Source organism: Bombina bombina, chromosome 8, assembly GCF_027579735.1.
Source record: "Bombina bombina isolate aBomBom1 chromosome 8, aBomBom1.pri, whole genome shotgun sequence".
NCBI lineage: Eukaryota > Metazoa > Chordata > Amphibia > Anura > Bombinatoridae > Bombina > Bombina bombina.
In genome coordinates, this window is record NC_069506.1 from 161,055,812 (window position 1) to 161,076,439 (window position 20,628).

Genomic DNA, 20,628 nt, shown 5'->3' on the forward strand with positions numbered 1-20,628 from the left:
CTCTTAGTTCTGGTAACTTAGCCAAAACTTCAGTCATAACAGTAGCCATATCTTGTAATGTTATCTGTAATGGCTGCCCAGATGTACTAGGCGCCATAATATCACGCACCTCCCGGGCGGGAGACGCAGGTACTGACACGTGAGGCGAGTTAGACGGCATAACTCTCCCCTCGCTGTTTGGTGAAATTTGTTCAATTTGTACAGATTGGCTTTTATTTAAAGTAGCATCAATACAGTTAGTACATAAATTTCTATTGGGCTCCACCTTGGCATTGGAACAAATGACACAGGTATCTTCCTCTGAATCAGACATGTTTAACACACTAGCAATAAACATGCAACTTGGTTACAATCTTATTTAACAAAAACGTACTGTGCCTCCAAGAAGCACTAAACGATTAAATGACAGTTGAAATAATGAACTGAAAAACAGTTATAGCATCACTCTTTAAAAAACAACACAACTTGTTAGCAAAGGTTTGTTCCCATTAGTAAAGTAACACTAATTAAATTTTAAACATAAAAATCACAGAGCAACGTTTTAAAACACAGTCACTACATAAGTCTCACAGCTCTGCTGAGAGAATCTACCTCCCTTCAAAGAAGTTTGAAGACCCCTGAGTTCTGTTAGAGATGAACCGGATCATGCAGAAAATACAAGAGTAACTGACTGGAAATTTTTGATGCGTAGCAAAGAGCGCCAAAAACGGCCCCTCCCCCTCACACACAGCAGTGAGAGAGAAACGAAACTGTCATAATCAAAACAAGCAAACTGCCAAGTGGAAAAATAATGCCCAAATATTTATTCACTCAGTACCTCAGAAATGCAAACGATTCTACATTCCAGCAAAAACGTTTAACATGAATTAAATACCTATTAAAAGGTTTAATGTACTTTTACAGAGTAATTCCGGTGAAATACCATCCCCAGAATACTGAAGTGTAGAGTATACATACATGTCATTATAACGGTATGGCAGGATTTTCTCATCAATTCCATTCAGAAAATAAAAACTGCTACATACCTCAATGCAGATTCAACTGCCCGCTGTCCCCTGATCTGAAGCTTTTACCTCCCTCAGATGGCCGAGAAACAGCAATATGATCTTAACTACTCCGGTTAAAATCATAAGAAAAACTCTGGTAGATTCTTCTTCAAACTCTGCCAGAGAAGTAATAACACGCTCCGGTGCTATTGTAAAATAACAAACTTTTGATTGAAGTTATAAAAACTAAGTATAATCACCATAGTCCTCTCACACCTCCTATCTAGTCTTTGGGTGCAAGAGAATGACTGGAGGTGACGTAGAGGGGAGGAGCTATATAGCAACTCTGCTGGGTGAATCCTCTTGCACTTCCTGTAGGGGAGCAGATAATATCCCAGAAGTAATGATGACCCGTGGACTGATCACACATAACAGAAGAAACAAATATTTTTTATTCAAATAATGTTAAAAAAAATTGTAATAATTATTCATATTTTTACATTATTTAAAAAGGAGATGAACTGCACATGATCAGATCATCTGCTGTAGAAATACGTGCAACACTTTTGTAAAGTCTGCAAGCCTGGATAATAGAGACTTTGCAGCGTGCCTTATTGTAGTCAATTGAACATGCAGCATGGCTTCACACTGGCTGTGCTGTCAGAAAAAAAAAATCTAAAGGGGGCACGTGGCTGCAGCTCAAAAGTTAGACATTGGTAAACAAAATAAACATTTTTAGAACTGATAAAAAAAATTATATTTATATATATTTATTTAAAAAAATATAAAATACAACTCCTGCATAAAAGCAATGTGTATATTTAAATGTGGTTGTTTACTATTATTAAAAGTGCAATTCTTACCTTTGGTGATGTATAGATAAAAGAAATCACAATAAAGTATGCTTTGAACCAGTCCAGCAACAATAGCAATGAGATCAAAGAATCCTTCAAACCAATAGCGCCAGATCCAATTGAAGAGGTACAAAGTACGATAGATTCCCAAAGCAAAGAGATAATGGCTGGTTATGGTTTCTGCTTCTCCTGTTTTGCTAACCATGAAAAGCTGTGGCAGAATAGCAACAGACTCCAAATAGATTGAGAAAGTCCACATGATCTATTAGATGTATGAAAGCAAACCGAAAGAGAAAATGTTAGTATTAGAAATTGGTGGAAACATAAAAACTAAAACATAACATTGTATTATTTTTCCATTGAATTGAATTTATATCTACCATGGAGTGAATGTATGAAAGCACCCAGGGCTGTGCATTTTGCCAGCTCATAGGGTGTGTACCCGGTCCAGTTTGAGAGTGTAGTCCATTTCTGTGTTTTGTATGTGTCTAGGGAGATTACCTAAGGCTTGTGCACCCTTGGGTGGTCCAGTTTGTTTGTTTGAGAGCTTGCATTATTTGGCCATTTAGGGACCCAGAATGGGGGCTTTTATGATTCAGATAGAGCACGCAGTTTTAAGATACTTTCCAATTTACTTCCATTATCACATTTTTGCAGAGTCTTTTTATATTCACACTTTCTGGGGAACAAGATCCTACTGAGCATGTGCACAACCTCACAGGGTATATGTATACTAGTCTGTAATTGGCTGATGTCTGTCACATGGTACCGGGGGCCGGAAAATATGAGGGGAAAAAAATCATCTGCTTATTTGAAATTCAGAGTAAGTGATATTATATTGTCTTTGTATTATGCACTTATTAATTATGTAATTCTACTGCATTGAATGGTCCTTTAAAGGGACCTGAAACCCAATTTTTTTTCTTTCATGATTCAGATAGAGAATACGATTTTAAACAACTTTCCAATTTACTTCTATTATTTAATTTGCTTCCTTCTCTTGTTATCATTTGCTGAAAGGTTTATCTAGGCAAGTTCATGAGCAGCAGAGAACCTAGGTCCTAGCTGTTGATTGGTGGCTGCATATATATATTGAATGTGATTGGCTCACCCATGTGTTCAGTTAGAAACTAGTAGTGCATTGCTGCTCCTTCAACAAATGATACCAAGAGAATGAAACAGATTTGATAATAGAAGTAAATTAGAAAGTTGTTTAAAATGATATTCTTTATCTGAATCATGAAAGAAATTTTTTGGGTTTTATGTCCCTTTAAGCAACTTTCTAATTTACTCCTATTATCAATGTTTCTTCATTCTCTTGCTACCTTTATTTGAAAATCAAGAATGTAAGCTTAGGAGCCAACCCATTTTTGGTTCAGCACCTGGGTTGCGCTTGCCACCAATGACCACTATCCAGGGTGCTGAATCAAAAATGGGCCAGCTCCTTAGCTTAGATTCCTTTTTTTCAAATAAAGATAGCAAGAAACTAATCTGACACATAATCAGTGTCAGATTTCCTGCAGATACAATGCTGTACCACATGGCTGCACTCTTCTTTAGGTCAAACTGAGTATCCAGTCGTTTATTGGGATTACAGCAGTGCTGAGATGCCATATAGTGCTTCAATCTAGAGCCTACCTACGTGCTTTTCAACAAAGGATACTAAAAATATTTGATAATAGAAATAAAATGGAAAGTGTTTTTTTTTTTTTTATTTTACACTATCTGATTCGAAAATGAAAATGTAATGTCCCTTTAATTATATGTTTGGTACCAATTTCATATGGGGACTGAAACAACAACAAAAAATAAGCTGGAATAGAATATCGTTTTGCTAATCTCAATATAATTATAGGTTCTGTATACTGTTTTTTTAAACTTACCTCTAGAGGGGTAAAGTCATGATTAACCAAAAATGCCAAAATCGCAGTCGGAACAATGAGGAACTCCACACGGAAGGTATCATGGTTACCATCATATGTTGCTTTGAATTTGCTGTAAATCATCCAGACAGTAGCATAAGAACTTCCGATGTACACAACCTAGGTATACAGAGATAAACAAAAAATAGAAATAAAATGTTTACAAAAAGGTGTCGAGAAAATGAAAAAAAAAATAAAAAATGTGAGTTATCTTTAGTAATAAATATGCATAAACGTTAGAAAATAGAGATTATAGGACCTAAACGTTATAGATTACCATTAAAATGAACACGACCCAGCTGTAAATTTCTATTACACTTTGTTAAAATGTATCCAGGGTGATTCTAAAAGACACATGTTTTGTGCTAGTCTCCCTTTATAGATAAAGGGTTAGTGTAGGGCTGAAACAACTACTTAATCAATAATGTAAATCGTAGTCAACGATTTTCATTATCGATTAGTTGGTCAGTCGATTAGTTGGGCTGCTTGCAGCACGCAGCGTGCATGTGTGTAGAGTGAGGAAGACGCGCCATGGGACAGTTCACTTCGCTCACGCTGCACTGTTGTAAGGTAGGTCTCCCCTGGTTATTTAACTTATTTTTCATGCTTAATACACATGCAGGCTGCAGCGTGTCAGATCGTTCCTGTAAGCCTTTGTTGGGAAGGGCTGTGTAGATGGGGCATCAGTGACTTATCCTGCACATTTAAGCCATTTTAGATCACGCGCAGCCCGCAGGGCGGCTCAGGATGCTTATAGTGCTTGCTAGCACACGGCAGCGAGACTTGGGAGTGCTGTCAAGGTAAAGAGCTGTGTGAGGGAACGGCACAAGCGGTGTTAAAAGCTTAGACCTAAACATAGGAAAAAGTTTGCGAACTTATGTGCTAACTTAGTGACCGGCATCTGCAGTTACCATGTTTATTTATCTCTCAAAAGTACAACATGGTGCCTGCAGATGCCTTTTTCCTATGTGTAGGCCTAAGCTTTTAACACAGTGTGTGCCTTTCCCTCTCACACAGCTTTTTATCTTAGGGAGCTAAAAAGAGGCCGTGCGGATGTGTGCTGGGAAGGGCTGTGTGGGCAGGGGCATCAGGGACAGTCGCCATTAATTTATTCCAGCGCTTAGGAAGCCGCCTTAGGGCGTACTGGAAGCTACCTTTTTTGTTTAAAAACATAATTTATGCTTACCTGATAAATTTATTTCTCTTGTAGTATATCCAGTCCACGGATCATCCATTACTTGTGGGATATTCTCCTTCCCAACAGGAAGTTGCAAGAGGATCACCCACAGCAGAGCTGCTATATAGCTCCTCCCCTCACTGCCATATCCAGTCATTCGACCGAAACAAGACGAGAAAGGAGAAACCATAGGGTGCAGTGGTGACTGTAGTTTAATTAAAATTTAGACCTGCCTTAAAAGGACAGGGCGGGCCGTGGACTGGATACACTACAAGAGAAATAAATTTATCAGGTAAGCATAAATTATGTTTTCTTTTGTTAAGTGTATCCAGTCCACGGATCATCCATTACTTGTGGGATACCAATACCAAAGCTAAAGTACACGGATGATGGGAGGGACAATGCAGGAACTTAAACGGAAGGAACCACTGCCTGTAGAACCTTTCTCCCAAAAACAGCCTCCGAAGAAGCAAAAGTGTCAAATTTGTAAAAATTTTAAAAGGTGTGAAGAAAAGACCAAGTCGCAGCCTTGCAAATCTGTTCAACAGAGGCCTCATTTTTAAAGGCCCAGGTGGAAGCCACAGCTCTAGTAGAATGAGCTGTAATCCTTTCAGGGGGCTGCTGTCCAGCAGTCTTATAGGCTAAGCGTATTATGCTCCGAAGCCAAAAGGAGAGAGATGTTGTCGAAGCTTTTTGACCTCTCCTCTGTCCAGAGTAAACGACAAACAGGGCAGATGTTTGACGAAAATCTTTAGTAGCCTGTAAGTAAAACTTCAAGGCACGGACTACGTCCAGATTATGCAAAAGACGTTCCTTCTTTGAAGAAGGATTAGGACACAATGATGGAACAACAATCTCTTGATTGATATTCCTGTTAGAAACCACCTTAGGTAAAAACCCAGGTTTCGTACGCAGAACTACCTTGTCTGAATGAAAAATCAGATAAGGAGAATCACAATGTAAGCTAGATAACTCAGAAACTCTTCGAGCTGAGGAAATAGCCATCAAAAACAGAACTTTCCAAGATAAAAGTTTAATATCAATGGAATGAAGGGGTTCAAACGGAACTCCCTGAAGAACTTTAAGAACCAAGTTTAAGCTCCACGGGAGAGCAACAGTTTTAAACACAGGCTTAATCCTAACCAAAGCCTGACAAAATGCCTGGACGTCTGGAACTTCTGCCAGACGCTTGTGCAAAAGAATAGACAGAGCAGAGATCTGTCCTTTTAAAGAACTAGCTGAAAAGCCTTTGTCCTAGGAATCCTAACCTTACTCCATGAGTAACTCTTGGATTCACACCAATAAAGATATTTATGCCATATCTTATGGTAGATTTTCCTGGTGACAGGCTTCCGAGCCTGTATTAAGGTATCAATGACTGACTCTGAGAAGCCACGCCTTGATAGAATCAAGCGTTCAATCTCCATGCAGTCAGTCTCAGAGAAATTAGATTTGGATTATTGAAAGGATCTTGTATTAGAAGGTCCTGCCTCAGAGGCAGAGTCCATGGTGGAAGAGATGACATGTCCACTAGGTCTGCATACCAGGTCCTGCGTGGCCACGCAGGCGCTATCAGAATCACAGATGCTCTCTCCTGTTTGATTTTGGCAATCAGTCGAGGGAGCAGAGGAAACGGTGGAAACACATAGGCCAGGTTGAAGAACCAAGGAGCTGCTAGAGCATCTATCAGCGTTGCTCCCGGGTCCCTGGACCTGGATCCGTAACAAGGAAGCTTGGCGTTCTGGTGAGACGCCATGAGATCCAGTTCTGGTTTGCCCCAACGATGGACCAGTTGAGCAAACACCTCCGGATGGAGTTCCCACTCCCCCGGATGAAAAGTCTGACGACTTAGAAAATCCGCCTCCCAGTTCTCTATGCCTGGGATGTGGATTGCTGACAGGTGGCAAGAGTGAGACTCTGCCAAGCGAATTATCTTTGAGACTTCTAACATCGCTAGGGAACTCCTGGTTCCCCCTTGATGGTTGATGTAAGCCACAGTCGTGATGTTGTCCGACTGAAATCTGATGAACCTCAGTGTTGCTAACTGAGGCCAAGCTTAACTCCAGAATATTTACTGGGAGGAGTTTCTCCTCCTGAGTCCACGATCCCTGAGCCTTCAGGGAGTTCCAGACTGCGCCCCAACCCAGAAGGCTGGCATCTGTTGTTACAATCGTCCAATCTGGCCTGCGAAAGGTCATACCCTTGGACAGATGGACCCGAGAAAGCCACCAGAGAAGAGAATCTCTGGTCTCTTGATCCAGATTTAGTAGAGGGGACAAATCTGAGTAATCCCCATTCCACTGACTTAGCATGCATAATTGCAGCGGTCTGAGATGCAGGCGCGCAAATGGCACTATGTCCATTGCCGCTACCATTAAACCGATTACTTCCATGCACTGAGCCACTGACGGGCGTGGAATGGAATGAAGGACACGGCAAGCATTTAGAAGTTTTGATAACCTGGACTCCGTAAGGTAAATTTTCATCTCTACAGAATCTATAAGAGTCCCTAGGAAGGAGACTCTTGTGAGTGGTGATAGAGAACTCTTTTCCACGTTTACTTTCCACCCATGCAACCTCAGAAATGCCAGAACTATCTCTGTATGAGACTTGGCAATATGAAAGCTTGACGCCTGTATCAGGATGTCGTCTAGATACGGAGCCACCGCTATGCCTCGCGGTCTTAGAACCGCCAGAAGTGAGCCCAGAACCTTTGTAAAAATTCTCGGGGCAGTGGCCAAACCGAAGGGAAGAGCTACAAATTGGTAATGCCTGTCTAGAAAGGCAAACCTTAGGAACCGATGATGATCTTTGTGAATCGGTATGTGAAGGTAGGCATCCTTTAAGTCCACTGTGGTCATGTACTGACCCTCTTGGATCATGGGTAGGATGGTCCGAATAGTTTCCATTTTGAATGATGGAACTCTGAGGAATTTGTTTAAGATCTTTAGATCCAAGATTGGTCTGAAGGTTCCCTCTTTCTTGGGAACCACAAACAGATTTGAATAAAATCCCTGTCCTTGTTCCGTCCGCGGAACTGGATGGATCACTCCCATTACTAGGAGGTCTTGCACACAGCTTAGTAATGCCTCTTTCTTTATCTGGTTTGCTGATAACCTTGAAAGATGAAATCTCCCTTGTGGAGGAGAAGCTTTGAAGTCCAGAAGATATCCCTGAGATATGATCTCCAACGCCCAGGGATCCTGAACATCTCTTGCACACGCCTGGGCGAAGAGAGAAAGTCTGCCCCCCACTAGATCCGTTTCCGGATAGGGGGCCGTTCCTTCATGCTGTCTTGGGGGCATTTAAAACAAGAAATTTTTTGCGCTCTAATGCCAACCACAATAAATATTATAAATATTAAAAACTGATGAAAAAATATGTATCTGATAAAAAAAATATATATACACAATCCCAATGGAATTAGTCTATTCTCAAAAATTGTCCATATAATCTCAAAATGGGGATACCAAAAAATGACTTGACCACAGTACCTTGTGATGGAGTAAATTAGTTTAAAGGTTAAAAAGGTTAAAATCTTGCAGCTGGTGTTTTGCAAGTTCTTTCCTTGGAATGCTATCCCAAACGGTTCCTCTGTAAAAGGATTGAATTCCAAATGTTGTGCCTTTATAGTGCAGCCTTGTTCCAGCCAGCAATTCACCGGTCTTGACTCAGAAGTGATAACATAAAACAGAAAAGAAAAAACAGGCGCACAAAGCACGATTCAAGTGTAAAAGTTTTAATAACAAAGTGACACACGCACAGTAATAATTGCACTTAATAGATTAAAATAAATGATATGCATTGAAACAACACTCCTTGGGTCTGCAGCTCCTGTAACAGTGGCACCGATGGTCCTTCACCTTACAGCTTTTGTCCAACAGCGACAGGTAATGGTAATCCGGATCCTTAACCTGAGCGTGTGACCAGCTTCTGTAAACAGGTTGTTCTGCTTCCCAAATAGAGTGATAGTCTGCAGTGACTGGCCTGACGCGTTTCCCCCGACTTCGGCCGGGCTTTTTCAAAGGCTTAATATTGTTAAAAGTGCGCCTTTTTGTTTTAAAGGCAAGGTGGCCAATCAAAAAGGAGGTGTGAGTTTGTTTAGCCAATGCTAACGAGGGGTGTGTAAAACCATAAATCTGACATCGCTATGTTCGTTAAAAAGGCACAGTTGGGTTAACAACTTGTTACTAATTACCTAAAAAAGTTGCCACAGTGAGTATACATGTAACGCTAACAAATTCAATAAGCACAAAAAGCTCTGAAACATTAAAACTATACAAAATGAATGCGTGCTTCCCAATATGGCGTTTTGTTAGATGGTGTTCAGTACACTGTAATTCCTGCTTACATTGTCAAAAATGAAAACATACAGATATCAATTGATTATTCGTAGTTTGATATAGTCAACCTTAAGGAACAGTTCATATTTACTCTCCATGTAGAAAAAAGTTGTATTTAAATCGATTCATATTGTATTCACATAAAAGTATCTACTACATATAAAAACCTTTAGAAAAACCCAAAAGCATATATATTTTTAAAGAGTGATGGTTCTTGGAAAAATGCTTTGATTCAATTTGTTGAAAGTAATTTAATAGAGTTTTGCTAAGTTCCTATAATATTATAATAAACTGTTTATTTTCTATGTATTTCTCATTGTGAGATTTAATGGTGATCCCTAATTTAATGACTATATTTTTATTATCTAATAAGAACGTCTATAGTCACTAGGTTTTTCTGAATGTGTTGAAAAAATGAATGATCCCTGCAGGAACAATGAACTACCTATTAAACGGAATTGGATGTATGGATGTATGGATATTAATTTTGAGTGCTAACTTATTCTACTGAGGACACTAGAAAATTGAAATAAAAAAGTTGAGATAAAAATTCCAAAGTTGAAAAGACTAACGATACCTAAAAGAACAATATTCCACCTATTGTTGATGTTTTGTACAAATATTTTCTGATAAAAAATCCATGTATTTAGTAACGGATGATTACCTAAAAGAATAATTAATCGCCCAGTGTTCATGTTTGAATGAAAACATATACTATGAGATTAAAAAATTCATATAACAACAAATCTTACTTAGATGAACATAATTCCACTCATTATTAAAGTGGATAAGTGAGTGGATGTATATAGACCAAATAAATATAAAAACACTAAGATGCTAAAATTCATTCAGATACATAAAATTATGTTAATGATGTAAAAATGTTAAAAAATATTAAAAAATAGTAAAATGTTAAGCAAGCATTTCTGGATGATTTAAACAAATGCTGCCACATCTATGTCAATGTTTAATCCTAGGGGCTGTAATGTCTTTAGTTTATAAATCCACCTGGTTTCTAATTTTCTTAGTGTCAAAAGTCTATTGGGTTTTGTAGGAGGCACCTGATCTATTACTTGTACTTTCAGAGAGCTGGGATTGCTCCCATGGCATTCTAAAAAGTGTCTCGGAACACTGTGATTATCCATTTTTTCTTTAATGTTATATAAGTGTTCGTTGGTCCTACGCCTTATTTTCCTTTTTGTACGGCCCACATACAGGAGGCCACACCCACATTCTAGCAGATACACGACATAAATTGAATCACAATTGCTTTTGAAATTAATAGTATATGTTTCTGTGGACTGACTATTATGGAATGTTGGTGCTCCGTTTATGTGTTTGCACATGTTACATCTTGATTTTCCACATTTCATGGTCCCCTTCCAGTTGTTAAGCCAGTTATCAGCTTTTGGATTGACATTATTTACTATGGAAGGTTTGATCTTACTGGGGGCTAGGATGTTTTTTAAGCTCCTGCCTTTCTTATATGTGAAAGTTGGCTTATCTTCCAGATGTGGACCTAAAACAGGGTCTGATTTAAGAAGTGGCCAGTGTTTCTTGATAATATTTTCTAGTGTTTTTGAGCCTTGATTATATGTAGTAACCAATCTTGTAGGATTACTATTACTTGATTGTGCTCCAATTAAAGTATCATGCATCACGGTCCCTATTGGTAATGAGTTATCAGTAGGTTTATTGTCATGAAAGAAAGAACTTCTATCTTTATCAGCTACTTTCAATTTTGCTTGTTTTAAAACCTCTGGATTGTAACCTTTATCTAAAAACTTTTTCTCTAAAATATTGGCTTCTACATCATAATCTGAGTTGTGAGTGCAATTTCTCTTGATTCTTAAAAATTGGCTTTGCGGAACATTATTGATCCAACTTTTCTTATGAGCACTTCTTGCTTGAATAAAACTATTACAATCAGTTGTCTTCCTGTAATTTTTGACCGCTACTTTTCCTTGATGATCTTTAAAAAAGGTCAAATCTAGAAACTCTATTTTTTCTTTGGAGCTATTTCCTGTGAATGTAAGATTAAAATTGTTTCTATTTATATGACTCATAAAATCACTAATTAGCTCTTGCTCTCCCTTCCATAAAATAATTACATCGTCTATGTATCTTGCATAAATTAAAATGTTACTGTTAAAAGGATTATTACTCCATATATAGTTATTTTCAAAGGCATTAACATATAGGTTTGCGTATGAGGGAGCAAACGTGGTGCCCATTGCAGTCCCTCTTTTTTGTACATAAAATTTGTTTAAAAAGTTAAAATAGTTATTGTGTAAAATGAATGTTATACTTTCTACTAAAAACTCAATGTGGTCGGATGGAAACGACCAATTTTTTAATTCTAACTCCACCTGTCGAATTCCATTAGAATGTGGAATGCATGTATAGAGTGACGCAACGTCACATGTTAACCAAATCATGTCTTCCTCCCAAGTTATCCCTTCAAATTTGGTAATTGCTTCTTTAGTATCTTTAATATAAGCTTTAGTGGATTTTACCAGCGGTTGGAGGAAAAAATCCACATATTTCGACAATTTGTCTGTGATTGACCCAATCCCGGAAATAATTGGTCTTCCCGGGGGGTTTAAAAGGTCTTTATGGACCTTAGGGAGGTGGTATATAATTGGTATATTGGGTTGTGGAGTGTAAATAAATTTGTATTCATCATCATCATTTAATATACCTTTTTGTTTTGCTTTATGTAATAATTCATTGAGTTCTTTATTAAAAACTTCTGTTGGGTCTTTTGGTAAAATTTGATATGTGTTTTCATCACCCAAGAGTTTCATAGCCTCTTTGAGGTAATCCTCCCTTCTTTGGATTACTATGCCCCCGCCCTTATCGGCCGGGCAAATGATTATTTCTTTATTATTTCCTAATTTCTTGAGGGACTTTTTTTCTAAAATGCTAAGATTATCATTGTTCTTATTAAGAAATTTGTTTTCATTTTTGAAGGATTCTTCAATATCTTTTATTATTAACTTATTAAATGCCGATAATTGTTCCCCCTGGGCACCTATGGGGTTGAAGCTAGATTTAGCTTTGAAGTTGGAGTGTTGAATTGTGGGTTTGTTTTCATGGGTAGAAAAGTTTAAAAGATCTAACTGACTATCATTGGACTCTAAATCAGGTGGAATATATTCAAAATTTTCCAGGTTTTTTAGGATATTCAGGGTCCCTAAATCCCCTGCTTCTAAATATTCTTTATTTGGTTTTTCTCTATACTCTGGATTTTTTAAGAAATATCTTTTTAAAGTGAGTTTCCTCACATACTTGTGAATGTCTACAAACATCTCAAATTTATTGGGTTTCGACTTAGGGGCAAAATTAAGACCCTTTTGGAGAAGTGAAATATCGTTCTGATCTAAATCAATTTCAGCTAAATTAAAAATGTCTTTTTTAGCTTCAATTATTCTTTCCTTATTTTTCCTATTTGTCTGTACGAGCTTTCCTGCTCTATTTCCCCTTCTTCTTTTTCTAGGGATCTTTTTCTTTGTCTTGTCCTGTCCTGTTGCGGGGGGTTGTGATTTTTTGCCTGGTCTGACCCAAAAAAATGTTGTTTCTCATGTGTATCTTTTGGTCTTGCACCATTTCTGTCCCAATTGGGTGTTATTGTATAATTACTATTGTCTGTAAGAGGATCAAATCTATTGTGAAATGAACCTTGCCTACTATTGCCATTCCCTGTATAGTGATTGTCCCTGAAACTATTTCTACGTCTCCATTGTGGTGGCTGATTTGAATAATACTCATTCTTTTGATGGTTATAATATGAACCCTGATTTTCGTGGGTTTTATCATAATTCCTATTTTGATAATAATTTTCTTTATTAGCATTATATGTTCTTACGGGTGGTTGCTCAAACGACCTTTTTTGTTGTTGGTTATAAAACCTATTTTGGTTAGGGTTGTATTGGTTTCTATTGGTATTGGTTTCTCTAAAGTTAGGTGTTGCAGGTTTATGCTCTCCTCTAGAAAAAGCTAGGGGTATGAAAGGTTTGGGATTTGGGTTAATGTTACCAGACCCCATAAATGGAGCTATATTAGCAGAGTTTTGTACATTGTGGTCCTTTTTGTATGTATATACTTTATTGTTTTTAAAATCCTCTATATCCCTTTTAAGCTTTTTTTGTTTAGTGGTTTGTAATTCTCTATCCAATTGGCTCACTCTATATTGGATGCTTTTATTACGTGTTATCCATTTCTCAATATTTTTAAAAGGCTGAATCTGATTCACCACTTCATCAATTTCTGTTTTGAGCTTATTTAGTCTTAGTTCTCTGTATTTAATTAAGATGTTTATGTATTTATTTGAACACTCAAAACTTGCTGTCTCCCACTCTGTTATAAATTCAACTTCGTCTAAATCAAAAGCAGGCTGTTTAAAAATTCGTAAGCCTCTAGGTACTACCTTATGTTTGATATAATTCTCTAGAAGTATTAAATCTTGCCAATCTTTTGTGTCCTGGCATAATAATTTTTCTAAAGTTTGAAACAGTTTTTCTAAAATTATACTATCTTCCTCAGTGGTTTCTAATAAATCAATAGCTCTATTCCTATTTGCTCTGTGTGGGTTATTACCAAAGTCTTTGAGTGTAACATTAGACAAGGTTTCTGGTCTTAATTCAGCTATCATTGTAACTAATGGTTCAGACATATAAGCAGCAGAAAAAGGGAAAAGAATTTCATAATTGAAAAAATTTAAAACAAGAATTTTTTTGCGCTCTAATGCCAACCACAATAAATATTATAAATATTAAAAACTGATGGAAAAATATGTATCTGATAAAAAAAATATATATACACAATCCCAATGGAATTAGTCTATTCTCAAAAATTGTCCATATAATCTCAAAATGGGGATACCAAAAAATGACTTGACCACAGTACCTTGTGATGGAGTAAATTAGTTTAAAGGTTAAAAAGGTTAAAATCTTGCAGCTGGTGTTTTGCAAGTTCTTTCCTTGGAATGCTATCCCAAACGGTTCCTCTGTAAAATGATTGAATTCCAAATGTTGTGCCTTTATAGTGCAGCCTTGTTCCAGCCAGCAATTCACCGGTCTTGACTCAGAAGTGATAACATAAAACAGAAAAGAAAAAACAGGCGCACAAAGCACGATTCAAGTGTAAAAGTTTTAATAACAAAGTGACACACGCACAGTAATAATTGCACTTACTAGATTAAAATAAATGATATGCATTGAAACAACACTCCTTGGGTCTGCAGCTCCTGTAACAGTGGCACCGATGGTCCTTCACCTTACAGCTTTTGTCCAACAGCGACAGGTAATGGTAATCCGGATCCTTAACCTGAGCGTGTGACCAGCTTCTGTAAACAGGTTGTTCTGCTTCCCAAATAGAGTGATAGTCTGCAGTGACTGGCCTGACGCATTTCCCCCGACTTCGGCCGGGCTTTTTCAAAGGCTTAATATTGTTAAAAGTGCGCCTTTTTGTTTTAAAGGCAAGGTGGCCAATCAAAAAGGAGGTGTGAGTTTGTTTAGCCAATGCTAACGAGGGGTGTGTAAAACCATAAATCTGACATCGCTATGTTCGTTAAAAAGGCACAGTTGGGTTAACAACTTGTTACTAATTACCTAAAAAAGTTGCCACAGTGAGTATACATGTAACGCTAACAAATTCAATACGCACAAAAAGCTCTGAAACATTAAAACTATACAAAATGAATGCGTGCTTTCTGGCCTGCTTGCCCTTGTTCCAGGACTGGTTAGGTTTCCAGGCCTGTCTGGAATGAGCAACAGTTCCCTCTTGTTTTGAAGCGGAGGAAGTTGATGCTGCTCCTGCCTTGAAATTTCGAAAGGCACGAAAAATTAGACTGTTTGGCCTTTGATTTGGCCCTGTCCTGAGGAAGGGTATGACCCTTGCCTCCAGTAATGTCAGCAATAATTTCCTTCAAGCCAGGCCCGAATAAGGTCTGCCCCTTGAAAGGAATGTTGAGTAATTTAGACTTTGAAGTCACGTCAGCTGACCTGGATTTAAGCCATAGCGCCCTACGCGCCTGGATGGCGAATCCGGAATTCTTAGCCGTTAGTTTAGTCAAATGAACAATGGCATCAGAAACAAATGAGTTAGCTAGCTTAAGCGTTCTAAGCTTGTCAATAATTTCATTCAATGGAGCTGTCTGGATGGCCTCTTCCAGGGCCTCAAACCAGAATGCCGCCGCAGCAGTGACAGGCGCAATGCATGCAAGGGGCTGTAAAATAAAACCTTGTTGAATAAACATTTTCTTAAGGTAACCCTCCAATTTTTTATCCATTGGATCTGAAAAAGCACGACTGTCCTCAACCGGGATAGTGGTACGCTTTGCTAAAGTAGAAACTGCTCCCTCCACCTCAGGGACCGTCTGCCATAAGTCCCGTGTAGTGGCGTCTATTGGAAACATTTTTCTAAATATAGGAGGTGGGGAAAAGGGCACACCGGGTCTATCCCACTCCTTGCTAATAATTTCTGTAAGCCTTTTAGGTATAGGAAAAACGTCAGTACACACCGGCACCGCATAGTATCTATCCAGCCTACACAATTTCTCTGGAATTGCAACTGTGTTACAGTCATTCAGAGCAGCTAATACCTCCCCAAGCAATACACGGAGGTTCTCAAGCTTAAATTTAAAATTAGAAATCTCTGAATCAGGTTTCCCCGAGTCAGAGATGTCACCCACAGACTGAAGCTCTCCGTCCTCATGTTCTGCATACTGTGACGCAGTATAAGACATGGCTCTAACAGCATTTGCGCGCTCTGTATCTCTCCTAACCCCAGAGCTATCGCGCTTGCCTCTTAATTCAGGCAATCTAGATAATACCTCTGACAGGGTATTATTCATGATTGCAGCCATGTCCTGCAAGGTAATTGCTATGGGCGTCCCTGATGTAATGGCGCCATATTAGCATGCGTCCCCTGAGCGGGAGGCGAAGGGTCTGACACGTGGGGAGAGTTAGTCGGCATAACTTCCCCCTCGACAGAACGCTCTGGTGATAATTCTTTTATAGATAAAGACTGATCTTTACTGTTTAAGGTGAAATCAATACATTTAGTACACATTCTCCTATGGGGCTCCACCATGGCTTTCAAACATAATGAACAAGTAGGTTCCTCTGTGTCAGACATGTTTAAACAGACTAGCAATGAGACTAGCAAGCTTGGAAAACACTTTAAAACAAGTTTACAAGCAATATAAAAAACGTTACTGCGCCTTTAAGAAACACAAATTTTCCCAAATTTTGAAATAGTGAAAAAATGCAGTTACACTAACGAAATTTTTACAATGTATGTAATAAGTTAGCAGAGCATTGCACCCACTTGCAAATGGATGATTAACCCCTTAATACCAAAAACGGAATAACAAAAACGTTTTTTAAACAGTCACAACTGCCACAGCTCTACTGTGGCTTTTTACCTCCCTCAATACGACTTTTGAAGCCTTTTGAGCCCTTCAGAGAAGTCCTGGATCATGCAGGAAGAAGCTGGATGTCTGTGTCTGTAATTTTTGCTGTGCAAAAAAAAACGCCAAAATAGGCCCCGCCCACTCATATTACAGCAGTGGGAGGCCTCAGGGAACTGTTTCTAGGCAAAATTCAAGCCAGCCATGTGGAAAAAACTAGGCCCCAATAAGTTTTATCACCAAACATATGTAAAAAACGATTAAACATGCCAGCAAACGTTTTAAAATACACTTTTATAAGAGTATGTATCTCTATTAATAAGCCTGATACCAGTCGCTATCACTGCATTTAAGGCTTTACTTACATTACTTCGTTATCAGCAGCATTTTCTAGCAAATTCCATCCCTAGAAAAATATTTTAACTGCACATACATTATTACAGGAAAACCTGCACGCTATTCCCCCTCTGAAGTTACCTCACTCCTCAGAATATGTGAGAACAGCAAAGGATCTTAGTTACTTCTGCTAAGATCATAGAAAACGCAGGCAGATTCTTCTTCTAAATACTGCCTGAGATAAACAGTACACTCCGGTACCATTTAAAAATAACAAACTTTTGATTGAAGAAATAAACTAAGTATAAAACACCACAGTCCTCTTACGACCTCCATCTTAGTTGAGAGTTGCAAGAGAATGACTGGATATGGCAGTGAGGGGAGAAGCTATATAGCAGCTCTGCTGTGGGTGATCCTCTTGCAGCTTCCTGTTGGGAAGGAGAATATCCCACAAGTAATGGATGATCCGTGGACTGGATACACTTAACAAGAGAAATAAAAAATACATGCAACAAAAGAGAGAACAAATATATATTGGGCTTGGCTGAATGGCTTGCAGATCCTGCAATTCATTTTTAAAAAAAAAGTAAGATTCCCTCCCTGGTAGTCTAGTAGGGGAGCATTTGGTCTGCACATTTGTCTGGTACACTACAGACCAGTCATACTAATTGCTACTCCAATTTCCAGCTCTCACAGAGACACATACAAAGAAATAATGTCCATTCCATTTTCTGTCCCACATCTGTTAAGGGAGAAAATCTCCCTGATTGAGCCAGATAATCATAATTGTTTTAAAGCCCAAAATAAATTGCCTTAAGGGGGTAATGTACTGTAAAAAGTAGTAGTTTCCTATGTATTTCCAATTACTAATTCCAGCTGCAGAGTTTAACATGTCAGGAAGGAAGATTATACATTAGGTTTATATTTGTATATAGCATTTCCTGTTAATTATACTTATTACAACCCAATAAAATGTACTTCGCTTTTAGAGAGAGCAGACCAAGAAAGTCCTTATTTTATATCTCACCGTTTACTTGCAGAGACCAATACTTAGAGTGGAGAAAATCAGAAAATTGAAAAGGAACATTTTAGTACCTCTCTGTTTATGTTACAACCCCACTGGGAGCATAATCATGATGGCATCCCATGTAAACCTAAACTATTTTTTTTTAAATAATTTTGGGAAAAATAAAGTTGTCATTTAGTTTTTGGTTTTCTGGAACCGGCAGCGGAGAGAGGTTGAACTTGAAACCAGTCCACATCTGCTCTAATAATATTTTTATTTATTTTTTTGTCTTTTTTTATAGTTTTTTTTTTTTTTAAACCGATTAATTGAAAAAATAATTGACCAACTAATTGATTATGAAAATAATCGTTAGTTGCAGTCCTAGGTCAGTGTATTGTATTTTTCCTAATTGTCTTTTCAATGACTTGTTATACTAGATGCCGAGTATTAAATGGGCATTTGCTCCTTTGGGTTTATTTTTGCAATTAAAATAGCCCACTTAAACCACCACCCAAAATGAACATTTAAATACCTATGTATTGCTTTTGTGTACAGAGAGTGAGATAAGATCTGCTCTTTTTGCAAACTGAGCCCATTTCAAGTAGCATGTTCTCGAGAACAATGGGTGGTGGTTTTAATGAGCAAAAACAGATATTTCAAATACAAAAAAATAACTGAGAGAAGCAATTACCAATACATTTAATACTCTACAGCCATGATAACAAATAGTATTGAACACATTAAAGGGACACTAAAACTTTAAAATGTAAGGATTCTTATAAAAATATGACTACGAGGGTTAACAAAACCTCCTTCTTCTACTGAATTTCTAAATAATCTTTTAGCACCTTTTGTGGTTCTCATCAACAATCTGCTGACAGCCATTGCAGCCCCCCTACCAGTGCTGAACTGTTTTCAGAGGGTGCGCTCACGGTGCTATAGAGCTTCAATGGTACAACACAGTGAGTGCGCTCTGGTTAAAAGCTGACAAGATTATTCGGTACTACAAGCCTTCTCAATCTGAGAGAAAAAAAAAAAAAAAGAAGGAAAACAGGCGGAGGCCGTTGAAGGATGTCAGTAGTATGTAGCCAAGCACCACAGCAGTTTCTAAAAGATTATTTAGCGATTGGGATGAAGAGAAAGGGGCAAGTGTTAACCCTTGCTATAACCATACTTTTTAAATAATTATTTTTTTACAGTCTTGTGTCCCTTTAAGGGAGAAAAATATCACCATATATGGTCTTTTTGATGGTATTTCATTTTTCTTTAGCTATGTGTAATCTTTTGCTGTGTTGCAAATAGATAATAATCCGTCTTTTATGTATACATTCAACAGCTCCATGAGTTAAAAAAAAAAAACCTTCAAGGTTATCATAATACACACCACCTATTTTATATCCTGTTTTCTTTAGTGCGTTGTTATGCATTTCAACATCTTTAAATCACTAAGCTAAGTGTTTTCTGGAAAAAAAAAAAAACCTAAACAAAAACATTTACTGTATTACCGTTATTAAAAAAAAAAAAACAAACACAGAAAGGCCAACATTTCCATCAACCATTTCACAGAGCTAGCATTAAAGACAGCATAGTGTATTTGCATTAAAGGAACTAAAGTTTAGACATAGCCATATTGCTATGCAGAAGCAAGATCACCATGAAATAACAACACCTTTTTTTTTCCCTTTTACATTTTCTTTATATATATATTTTTTTTTAATTAATAGTCTATTACTAACCCACTTATTTTATGGTGGATATCACTGCATACTGCAAATGTCTATAATATAAATTGCAACATATTACATTGGGTAAAATGTATCCTTCTGCGAACAGACCAGGATTCACATGTCCGCATCCCATTGCAGATTGTGAGGCGCATATGGTTTTCCATTTTTACCATTCCACAAATGAACGCTCTTGCAATGCGGCCCCCCTACCTTCGTGCAACCAACTTCATGAGAGTAGGGCTTGTCAATCACCCACCAAATCCACGTTGTCGATAGCGGTTTAAACCACTGCTTCATAAATATCAGTTGCAGGCTCAAATGAATGAGCCTGCAACCAATCAAGGGATTCAGGGGGATTATCATTGGAAGCAAACCTGGCTGACTACTAACACATTTAAAGGGATAGTCAACTAAAATTGTTTTATTGTTAAAAAGATAGATATCTTTATTACTCATTCCCCAGTTTTGCACAGAAAACATGGTTATATTAATACACTTTTTACCTCTGTGATTACCTTGTTTCTAAGCATCTTCTGACTACCCCCTGATCACATGACTTTATCAATTGACTTGCATTTAAGCCAATTAGTGCTCTGTTAGAATCCACGGGCGTCAGTACAATGTTATCTATATGGCTCACATGAACTAGCTTCCCCTGTTGTGAAAAGCAAATACAAAAGCATGTGATCATGGGGTTGTCTTTAGGGACTTAGAAACAGACAGAAATTTAGAGGTTTAAAGGTTATAAAGTATGTTAATATAACCATGTTGGTTGTGCAAAGCTGGGGAATGGGTAGTAAAGGCATTATCTATCTTTTTAAACAATAACAATTTTTGTGTTAACTGACCCTTTTTCTGAAACA

The 20,628-nt window shown here is 37.8% G+C and overlaps 1 protein-coding gene across 1 annotated transcript in view; it reads right to left on the reverse strand.

Annotated features, from left to right (window-relative positions):
- Window positions 1-20,628, reverse strand: part of KDELR1 (KDEL endoplasmic reticulum protein retention receptor 1) — a 100,269-nt gene that overhangs the window by 50,254 nt on the left and 29,387 nt on the right. Inside the window, exons 3-4 of the mRNA XM_053690670.1 lie at window positions 3,724-3,882; window positions 1,850-2,102 (exon numbers count right to left, since the gene is read on the reverse strand). Coding sequence (XP_053546645.1) covers window positions 1,850-2,102; window positions 3,724-3,882 — 412 coding nt within the window. The remainder of the gene's footprint in view (window positions 1-1,849; window positions 2,103-3,723; window positions 3,883-20,628) is intronic.